Genomic DNA, 11448 nt, shown 5'->3' with positions numbered 1-11448 from the left:
CCTTTGCGGTATTGCAGCATTGCCCTGGCTGGCAGGAGCAGCTGGTGCCTCTGAGGGAGGCTTCCAAGAAGGTGGTTGAATCCCCGTTCCTGGAGATGTTTTAAAGACTCAGAAATGTGGTGCTGGGGGACATGGTTTCGCTTCAGACTTGGTAGAGTTAAGATAATGATTGAACTCGATGATCTTCAAGGTCTTTTCCAACCAAACTATGATGCTATGAAGCCGGAGCACCCTGTCACTCCTGCTGGCCCAGGCTAGCTGTGTCCTGGAGGTTACTGCTCCTGCTTCAGAACTGTCTTGTTACCTCTCACAGCAGCTGCCCTGCTGCTGCAGTTTACAGCCTTGCAGTTTAAAACAAGGTAAAGTATTTAGGAACGTTTTAACTCTAATAGATGAAAGGCTAAACAGCTCCTACCGAGCCACTGGTTCACTGCTGGTAAAGCTATACATGGCGCAGGCTGTCCACAGAGGTTGTAAAGTATTGTTCTCTGAAAGCTTTCAAAACCCACCTGGATGTGTTCCAGGGCAACCTCACATAGGTGACTCTGCTTTAGTGGGCAGGGGGAGAGGGGTTGGACTCAATAATTTCCAGAGATCTCTTCCAACCTCCACCATTCTGTGATTTTGTGGTTCTGTTACATGGTGAGGATGGATATCCCTAGGAAAGTCATGGTGGAACCCACCATCAGTTTCTATAGGGTAGAATATCTCCATCTGTGAGTCAGAACCTCTCACCCAGAGGGAGAAGGCCTCGGATGTAAACATGACTGTGAGGCTACTATTTTGTGGAAAGGTGGTACACCTCCTATGCAGGCATTGTCAGTGCTTCACAGTCACAGCTGCTTGAAGCTACACCCAGGACTGTAGGGGAAGGGAGTCCACAAGGCAGCAGTCATGTCAGTATGGCACAGTGCACAAAGCAGAATGGTCTGGAGATTTTGCTGGGAGGCTGTGAGAGCTTCACATTCAAACTCTGTGCTAGAGGGAGCAAAAGAGGTGAACAGACTCTTCTGGAAATCCCCCTGGTAGAGGAATGCAGGGGTTGTAAGGAAACTTTAATCACTGGAGACAGAGGGGTCCTGGCAAACTTTGTTCAAATAAAGGGAGAGTCCACAGGGCACATCCCTCTGGAGTCTCTCAAACTGCTGGAGGACGCAGCCTCCTTTTATCCTAAGCCTGGTTTAAGTGGTGATTTGATGAAAACTGAAACACTACTGCTCTCTGTAACATCTGGCAGAAAGATTCCATCTGTGCAGCTCAGAGTCATTGTAAGAAAAGGTTTGTCTTATGCAATTTGGGAAAAGTAGTTTGTGGTTATGTCACTGGGGAGTTTAAGAAAGTGTGTGTGCCTCTGAGCGGAAGCAGATTGCACTGGCAAACTTCATGTTATTATTTCTTGACCTCAATGCCTCTTTAAATGACTCTTTCAATATAATTTCTGACCCAGTTTCAGTGACTTGTAAGACCTATTACCTAGCCGTTTCATCCTGTGAATTGTAAAAACAGATCTAGACAAATGCGGTCAAATATTTGTGTGCATTCAGTGTAAATATATATATCAGCAGTCTTCTGATTAAATTGTTCAGAGAATCAGAGAATGTTAGGGGTTGGAAGGGACCTCCAAAGATCATCCAGTCCAACCCCCTGCCAGAGCAGCATCACCTAGGGCAGGTCACACAGGAACACGGCCAGAAGGGTTTTGAAAGTCTCCAGAGAAGGAGACTCCACAAGCTCTCTGGGCAGCCTGCTCCAGGGCTTTGACACCCCCACAGTGAAAAAGTTTCTCCTTATGTTTCTGTGGAACCTCCTCTGCTCCAGCTTGCACCCATTGCCCCTTGTCCTGTCATTAGACATCCCTGAGCAGAGCCTGGCTCCATCCTCCCCACACTGCCCTTCACATCTTTATAAACATGACTGAGGTCAGCCCTCAGGCTCCTCTGCTCCAAGCTAAAGAGCCCCAGCTCCCTCAGCCTTTCCTCAGCAGGGAGATCTTCCACTGCCTTCAGCATCTTTGTGGCTCTGCACTGTGCTCTTTCAAATCCCTGAGGTAATTCTTGAACTGAGAGGCCTAGAACTGGACACAATTAGTTAGCATTATCTGAACATATATGCTCAGATAAAATGCAGCTACCTTTCTACTTAACTAACTTCAGCAATCTTTTTCTTAATTAACAGGTATAGCTGTGCTAAAAAGTCATTAATGCTCATACAGGTTAATTTAGCAGTGCTGCAGACGAGTTGAGTCAGGTTTACATGCACATACACAATTCTCTTGTGATGCAGTGACATGCATAATACAGCAGCCCACACTCATTTTACTTCTGCCATGCCTATTTAAAAATATGATTGTGACTTGAAGAGTCACTTGGCAGGCTCTTTACTTTGCCCAGTTTGGAGGAGAAAACATCTCCCCAGGATTTGTTGTGTATCTTTCATCACTGCTTTTCTGGTTCTCCAAATTCCAGTTAGAAACATCAAGCTGTGCTCCCAAGAGATACCAGAGATGAGATGACATGCTGTTTTCCTTCTCTATCCATTCTCAGTTTGACAAAGGAAACAGACTAGGCATGTTCTTCAAGTAAACCTTTATCCTGACTACAATGAAGTCAGTTGTGATTCATCTGTAGGTGTTTCTCTCCTTTGACAATATAAAGGAGTCTTTCAGCTGGGCTTTGCTAACACACTTTGCCTATGGCCTGTTGAAACTTGAATCTCATTTTCCTGGCTGAAACAAGCTCTGGAGCTGCTGTGCTGATTATCAAGTGTAGAGGTGTAATGGAGTTTTACATCTTCATTTATAGTCTGGGCCCAGAGTAGCTAGTTTGTAAGGAGGAGGAGTTTTCTAGAGCATTAGTGACAGGACTTGGAGCTTGTACAGTGGTATTTTGGCCTTGGCTTGAGGGTGCTGGCTGGATTAAGGGTTTGACCTGGCACAAGTGTTGAAACTCCATTCCACATAGGTCTTATATCTAACTCCAGGGCAAAGTGTGATGAACAGCTGCCCTTACACCACAGAATCACAGAATGTCAGGGGTTGGAAGGGACCTCCGAAGACCATCCGGTCCAACCCCCCTGCCAGAGCAGCATCACCCAGGAATGCATCCAAGTAGGTTTGCAATGTCTCCAGAGAAGGAGACTCCACAACTTCTCTGGGCAGCCTGCACCAGGGCTTTGACACTCCCACAGTGAAAAAGTTTCTCCTTATGTTTCTGTGGAACCTCTTCTGCTCCAGCTTGCACCCATTGCCCCTTGTCCTGTCACTGGACATCCCTGAGCAGAGCCTGGATCTATCCTCCCCACACTGCCCTTCACGTCTTTATAAACACAAATGAGGTCACCCCTCAGGCTCCTCTGCTCCAAGCTAAAGAGCCCCAGCTCCCTCAGCCTTTCCTCAGCAGGGAGATCTTCCACTGCCTTCAGCATCTTTGTAGCTCTGTGCTGGACTCTTCAAATCCTTGAGGCCCTTCTTAACCTGAGGGGCCCAGAACTGGACACAATATTCCAGTTGTGGCCTCACCAGGACAGAGAGCATACCTGTGTTCATAAAGTTCACTTTATAAATAAAGACCTAGCTATGACTTCTTACTCCCTCCCTGGACGTGTTCACGGCTAGGTTGGAGGAGGTCTTGGGCAGCATGGTCTAGTGGGAGGTGTCCCTGCCCATGGCAGGGGGTTTGGAACTGAATGATCTTTAAGGCCCCTTCCAACCTAACCCATTCTACAGATCTATGAATTCTACGACTCTCTGGACAGGATGAGCAAAGAGTTTTTTTCCATGCCAAAGCTTTGAAGCAGTCATCCCATCTACTCTCCCTTTCATAGAATCATAGAATCAACAAGGTTGGAAAAGACCTCAGAGACCATCAAGCCCAACCTATCACCCAGCAACTCATGACTAACTAAACCATGGCTTCAAGTGCCATGTCCAATACTTTTTTCCTGCACCCTTTGCATTTTGTTCCTACCTTTTAAAAGAGAGGTGGACAAGGAAGGCAGCTGAAGACTCTGTTCCTTCCCTCTTCCCAGAAGTCATCTGATTTTTGCAGATGTGCCTAACAGAGCAGGTCTGCGTGCTGCCCCGCGTACCCTGAGCCAAAGGGATTGTGCAACTCGTTCTGGAACTTCCCCTGCCTACCATGCCCTGCAGCTCGCACAGCCTGGGAAAAGCGGCATGCTGCAGACAGAGGGTGCTGTGATATTGTTAATTGAAGCTCTTCCCCAGATCCCAGCCTTGTTCGGAGCCTGGAGGAGGGAAGAGAAAAGATACAAAAGAGAAGGGAAGAGAGAAGAACACCAGACACGAACTAGGGAGGGAAGGTAAATATTGCAAGCGTTAGGAATGAGGAAGGAAAATATTCCTGAGTGTCGCAGTCTGACAACTAGAAGAGTCAGGATAAGCTTCTCCCCAACCCCAGTGCCTTAACTGAATTTCGGAGGTGCTGGGAAGAATGGATTTGGTATCCTGGGAGAGAGGTGCTTTCTGTCTTAATTAGCTGTGCACCAGCATGATGTTTGGAGACCCTGATATTCAGAAGGGGAGAATGGGAGCACCAAGCTAGAGATCATTGCTCCATTTTGACAGCATGGAGCCTAGCATCCCTTCTGGATACTTGGAGTTGCTGTATGCAGGAAGGAACAGAGATATAAACTTGCTTTTGATGTGTTTTCACAAGCTGGGGTTTAGGGTCTTTGACCTGCCCAGCTGACACACAGACGCACATTAATCAATCACACTGGGTTTTTTTTTTTTCCCAGACTGTAACTCCAAAGTCCAGTTTCCTGGAATTTTGCAGAAAAGATCTGCTGTTTCCAGATGTGGTGAGTTATTCACTCCCCAAGGGGATCTCAGTTATTAATCATTTAATGTTATGAATCAAGTGCTTTTTCTGTAGTACTGTGCTGATTCTCAAACCTAAAGGCATCTATAGCCCAAATGGCCTCCAGAAGAAGGCAGTAAAGTAGCCAACAGCCCCTTGTGTTCCACTCCTGTAGCACTGCCAGCTCTTACAGAGCTGGAGAGGAGCAGAGAGCATGACTGAGGTCACACTCCTGTCTGTGTGAAAGGTTACAGGAGAAAGACAAGCACCCCCTCCCCCCCAGCCAGAGCACTGGTCAGTAGAACTTGAGAGCTAAGAGCTGTGCTTCATGCTGTGTGCAGCCAAACCTGAGCTTGTTCAACAGGGACTCTCTGTATGCGACTAATGTCACCTGCCTTCCTCTTTTCTCAGGTACCTTCTCTTCCTCTGTCTCCTGTCTGGGCTGACGCAGCATCCATGCATGGTGAGATCTTATCACCCAATTATCCTCAGGTGTATCCCAGTGATGTGCAGCAATCCTGGGAAATCCAGGTCCCTTCGGGATATGGCATTTGCTTTTATTTCACACATACGGATCTGGAACCATCACAGAACTGTGAATATGACTTTGTGAAGGTACTGTCCTTGAGTGTGAAAAAGACAAGCAGGCAGGTTAGAGCACAGAGCAAAGCCCTGTGCACCAACATCAGGGCTGGAAGAGGGGATAGGCAGCTCCTGTTCTCTGCTCCAAGAAGCCCAAATGATAAACATAAGAAGAAACATTTTCACTGTGAAGGGACCAGAGCCCTGGTGCAGGCTGCCCAGAGAGGTTGTGGAGTCTCCTTCTCTGGAGACATTCCAAACCCACCTGGATGTGTTCCTGTGTGATCTGCCCTAGGTAATCCTGCTCTGGCAGGGTGGTTGGACTGGATGATCTTTGGAGGTCCCATCCAGCCCCTGACAGTCTGTGATCCTGTGAAACAGTGTGGTGGCCTTCAGAAGAGCTCGTGATAAAGATTACACAGTCTGTGTGTTTGAAAAGCCTTTGGGAAATCTTCAAAAGCTGTAGATATGATTTGCTGTGCCTGGAAGCTTCTGTGCTGTCAGCAAATCCTTCAGCACATTTAGAGCCTGTCCTGCCCTACTAGCCCCTTTATCCAGTCCAAGTAGCTGAGGATCTTGGTGTAGAAGCCGTAACCTTCAGCACAGCCAATACCCCAAGAAACAATACCAGTGGCCACCCAGTGACCCCTCGCAGTGTCTAACACCGTGAAGACGCTGCCACTATCCCCCTGGCACGTGTCCTGCTTGACTGTGAGGAAACCAGCACAGAACATGTTCTCAGAGAAGACCATGGGTACATCTCTCTTCTTACTGTCCAGCCAGCCCTGACACTTCTCCCGAGCGACTGCGGGCAGCCTCATGTACTTCAAATCGTTGGAGATGAAGTTTTTTTCCACACCGAAGCCACTCACATAGCCTATGTGTCCATCCAGGTAGAATGTGGTGTTGGTGGGATCTGGGAGGCAGATGGGCAGCACTGTAGGGCCTAGGGTTACTGGGTGCTTCAGCTCCAGCAGGGCAATGTCCCCATTGAAGCTGTACTCATCTTCAGGGTCGTAATCTGGATGGATAAAGATCCTATGTACAGGGTGGTTACCCAACTTGTGGAGCTCCTCTACCTTGGTGTGGCCAAGGAAAACATTAGTCTCCTCTGCTAGCTGGTCCAGGCTCACGTTGTGGCCCCCTGCCCCCTTGGGGAAGATGGTATGGGCAGCAGTCAGGATCCAGCGATCAGCCAGGAGCGCGCCACCCCCTCGGCCATGGATGCCAGTCAGAGCCTGCCAAGGGAAGCTGCCTCTCCTTGCGGACCTGCTGCCCAAGGCCTGCCCCATTTCAGTCACAGGGTTGTCTGGCTTCCCACACACTGCAGAGAGATGCAAGAAGATCATGATGCCCTCTCTTTGCTCTGGCTTGTCTTTCTCTTTTCTACACCATGACTGTTTAATTCCACCTTAGTTTTGCCTTCTTGGATAGATCTCTCTCTCCTCCCTCCCCAGTGCCATCATCCTCACTCCCCTCCCTGCACCTTGTCCTGGCTTTGTAGTGACCGCAACAATCAATCAGTGAACACCAGACAAAGTCAGAATTCTCTACTGACCTGGCAAGCAGGCAGGAATCCTCACCTGGCCATCTCCATCCACCCAGGTTCCCTCTGAGGAGCAGGTGAATCTCTCTGTAGGAGGAGAGGGAAGTGAATGAGAGCAGGCCTGCAGGCCTGCGGTGGGAGGAGAGAAGTTCATTAGTTAAGGAGAGCAGGAGGGATGGGATGAGTTTTGGAATGAAGCAGGGTAGGAACAGGCAAGTTCAGGAGCTATGCTGCAGAGCCAGCAAAAGACTGGAGAGCTTTCACAAGAGGAAAGTCTTAGCCTTAAGCCCAGGGAGCAGAGACAAGTCCTAACTGGAACTCTGAGAGGGCTCTTCACACACACATGTCAGTGTCTGTGTGGGATTAGGACTCACCACCACCTGTCCTGGTAACAATGTGATAATATGGCTCATTGCACTGGTAGGTGATCACTGACTGGTACTCATTGTTTGCAGGTGTGTTAACGTAGCTGAATGCCCCATTGGGCAGCTCTGCAGGGTTGCCACAGTCCACAACTACAAAAAAGAGCAAGAACAAAGAGATGACTCAAGGACAGCCTCACTGCCTGCAGGCTTGGCTCATGTCCATGATGTGAAGGACCAGTTAGCAGAGCAGGAGGAGACCAGTTGTTCCATGGGCATCCCAAACTAGGATCCTTTTCTTTTAGAAGTTACAACACAGTAGCAAATTGTAGTGGTCTTTTTATGTTAAGGGAGGAAAAACATTTTGGTTTGGCAAGCAGAACAAGGTAATGAAAGTCAACAGCGGACCTCCACAGGTCCTTCCAACCAGCACACCCATGAGTTGATGGCCACAAATGGAGTCACAGAGGCCAAAATGTTCTTGGAGAGTTTTTACAGAATTTATGAGCCTTACCACCACAAGAGCAAACACCACAACAGGGGCATGATCCCTGTTCTCAGGTAACTCACTTTCACAGTGGGGCATGGGTTGATGCCACGTCCCATCAGCCTGGCAGACAGCTGTGAAGGACTTCAGCTTTCGGTCGCCCTGCATGGGGAAGAAAACATTGGGGTTTTGTTGGAGTTGTGTTGGGGCCTCATGTTGCCTTCCCCACATCACAATATTATTTTATCTGCCTATCTTTTCACTCCTGTCCAAGAGTTGTTCCTCTGCAGTCTGTTCCAGTTGCTGTCCTCTTTGCTGCTCTCCCTCTGCCCTGCGTTTGCCACAGGCTACAGACCAAGTCAAGACACTAGCAGCCATAAAGCTGTGCCAAGTCTGAGGCACTACCCAGTCCTGGCAATAGAACGGCAAGGGAGAAGATGTTCTACATTGGGTCTGATTTTATGTCCCTCCAAAGAGACATTCCTGTTTACCAATGTTTCTTGGGATCTTTGCCTCTCCTCTTCTACCAGGGCTTCATGAAAATGCAACTGCATAAGGAAGGGAGCTGGGAAAGGAGAAACCACTGGAAGAGAGCCAATAGGAAGGAAGCAAGGAAGAAACAGAAACTGCAAGAGGTTGCCACGAGTGAAGTCTCCAGTTTTGCTGAAAGACACAAACTGAAGAGAAGCCAGAGTGTGGGTGAAGGGAGTGGAGAAGGGATCTCACCTCCATCAGGGTATACCCAGTCTTGCAGCTGACTGTGAAATAGTCCTGAAACTGATAGACAGGCTGCAGGTCTCTGATGATGGAAAACGGATCCCGTGGGATAGGCTGTGGACACCTTACTTCTGTGAGGGAAAGGGACAAAGTGAGTTGGTGTTAACAAATGGTGGAGACAGGCTGCAGCAGCCCCCAGGGAAATGTCTTACTCTCTGAGGTGTAGTGGATCTTCCAGCCACGGCTGAAGCCTGACTCATCAGTGAGGAAGAGTATGTCCACCTCATTGCTTTTGGTTTCAATGCTGCCAGGTGACTCCTTGCCACAGAATTCACCAATCTCTCTCCCTTGTGCTTGAACCTGGTGAGGAGAACACGTCTCACAGTGACACAAACACACATGCTTCTCTGTCCCAGTATCCCCAGTGTGATTCAGACCAAGTCTGCCACAGTGCCTGTGGTGCTGACCAGGGCTGGTTGTCTGACCCACCTTTGCTGATGTCAGAACTGACCTACCACAAGCTCTGCTTCTCCTTTATCATGGGGATCAGATCTGTGAACCCCTTCAAATCCTGAGATTAAACCAAAGGAAAATAAAACTGAAAGAAGGATAACTTATTTGGGTCCACTTACAGGGCCTGTCATCCAGAGCCTCTGACCCCAGGACAGTGGTCTTTAAGTGCACTGAGGAAGGGACCAGAGAAGAGCTCAGACCTTCGTATTGAGGCACTCTCCTTGTACTGATCCCACATTTCTCATCCTAATAGTGATGCTCCCACAGTTCCTGCCCAGGTCTGGCAGCAGGGTTGGAAGATGAGTTTGCTCATCTCCAGTACCTTCAGCTGGTCATAAGAACAGTGGACCTGCTGGTGGTCATCAATCTCAAAGGGCTCCAAGAACCTGAGGATGACAGACAGGCCCTTCTGCAGACGGATGCTGTAGTTACATCGGAGATGTTCAGGGTAGGGCTGGGGGTACTCAGGGCTGCTCAGGTACCCAGACGCCTCTGTGAACAACTCACTGCTGCACTGTACTGGTGGAGGGGAAGAAAGCAGCGGTCACCCTGTGAAGCTGTGTCTTCTGCAGAACTGTCAACTGCTCCCACCCTTCCTGGCTGACAGGCTCCTTCCCTGGACCACTCTGATCTGTCAACATTTCAAGTTACCTTTGCAGGAATGGTGATCGCTCTGAAGCTGGTAGCCAGGCTGGCAAGAACAAAAGTAGCCACCCACATAGTTGTGGCAGAAGTGCTGGCACTGAGGCCTTTCATCGTGCTCAGCAGCATTGTTAGGGTCACATTCATCAAGGTCTGAAGACACAGAAACAAGGGGAGGAAAGTGTTAAGCCTCTCTGCTCTACACTCCAAGCACACAGAGGTCCATATGCTGCTTACAACTTCTCTTTATTTGCCTGACAAGAACTAAAACTGGTTGGAGCCACACAGGCTTCTTTCTGCATGCTGAGGGCACTGCCTACTCACCCACAGCTTGGTAATAGGCCAGGAAGCCCCTGTAGGGAATCACTGTGCTGTTGTCTTTGTTGGAGAAATCAGAGTAAAACTCCAGCTGCATCCTGTTCCCCTCAGAAACAAAGTCCTTTCTTCCTGGGTGATTGCCTGTGGTTGACTCAAGCTGGCCACAGTATTGGCCCAAGTTCTTCTTGTCTGCTTTGATCTGTCAAGGTCAAGGGGAAATCACTGCAGCCTCCCAAGATTCAGTCTGCTCCATGCATCACTATTACCCAGCCATGAGCTGCCAGTGCCTGCTCCACTCATTTCTACCCTTAACTCCTTTCCTTTGTGGAAAGCATGAGAAGAGGCCAGGTGAATGAAGAGCCACTGCATGTGGTGGCCACTAGATTTTCAACTCCAGCCACCCTTTGGCCCAGGTATCTATGCACATACCTTGACATAGTCATGGAAGCAGGACTCAGATGGCTCCAGGTCAAAATATCTGAAAGTCAGCTTCACCACATAGCCTTTTGGGACATGAATATTCCAAATGCTGATGTTATTGTTGGGATATGGTTTGGGATAACCAGGAGATCTGATCTCCCCAAAAAGGTTGCTTGGGAATGGACTGGAACTGCTCACTCCAAAGAGGAAGGCCCACAAGAGAAAAGGCACATGCCTGTGAACATGGCAAGTAAACCAAGACATTGCACAAAGTTAGGTCATCCAAAATCGGGGGAGACTTCACAAGTGCTTGGATCATTTAGGAACAAGGAAGAAAACTGAAATGAAGACAGCAGCACTACCCAGGTCCCAGCAAGCATCATATCCCAGAGATTCAGCAATCAAAGGGTTTGAAGGAGCACAAGTGAATTCCCTGAGCCATTCCTGCTTGCTCCCAGCAGTCCCTTAGCACCAGGGGAGGTTTGGTTTGGCTCTGGGGCAGTGGGGCATCCTGGTTGTTGCTAGTTTAGGATCTTTGCCCAGTTCATTTGGTGAGAGTCTGAAGATCTCAAGCTCGCTTTGCTAAGGAGCAATCCTGCCGTGCCTCCTGGGCAGCTCTCTCCAACCAGTTATGCCTTGAACTCTCTGCCCCGAAGTTTGCACTCGTCTTTTTCCTCATTCTGCAGATCTCCCTGCTTGCCCTCTGGGGAAGTAGCTCACCACCCAGATCTCATGCAAACATCAGCCAGGAAGATCCTTCTTCCTCACCCCTACGTGCTAGCAAAGCTTTTACGGAGGGATAGTGAGGACGAGCTTTATCCCCTTCCACCTCTTCTCCTGGACAGGTCCAACCCTGCCGTTCCGTCCCCGCAAAGCTGTGGCCGCTGTGGCCCCCACTCACATGTCTGCGCGTTCCGCGGCCACGCACCCGCAACCCGTCCTGCCGCAGCTCCGCTCCGCGGCAAGCCGCGGCCCGGGGAGCAGGGGCGGAGCGAGGGAAGGGAAAGCCACGCCCGGCTCCAGCGGGCTGGCTCCAGCGGGCTG

At 49.4% G+C, this 11448-nt stretch overlaps 1 protein-coding gene across 1 annotated transcript; it reads right to left on the bottom strand.

Moving 5' to 3' along the window:
• Positions 1–5920: 5920 nt before the first annotated feature.
• LOC128971508 (complement C1r subcomponent-like) lies at positions 5921–10668 on the bottom strand. The gene is made up of 10 exons (XM_054387086.1): positions 10414–10668; positions 9991–10183; positions 9676–9819; positions 9347–9543; positions 8724–8871; positions 8521–8642; positions 7878–7956; positions 7320–7460; positions 6958–7032; positions 5921–6723 (listed from the first exon to the last, which is right to left on the bottom strand). Exons 1-10 carry the CDS (start codon positions 10666–10668, stop codon positions 5921–5923), a joined length of 2157 nt encoding a protein of 718 aa, XP_054243061.1.
• Positions 10669–11448: the final 780 nt, after the last annotated feature.

The sequence above is a fragment of the Indicator indicator genome, chromosome 14 (genome assembly GCF_027791375.1).
Source record: "Indicator indicator isolate 239-I01 chromosome 14, UM_Iind_1.1, whole genome shotgun sequence".
NCBI classification, from domain to species: Eukaryota; Metazoa; Chordata; class Aves; order Piciformes; family Indicatoridae; genus Indicator; species Indicator indicator.
Note: the sequence above shows the minus strand (reverse complement) of the source record. Positions and strands in the feature narration are given on the sequence as shown.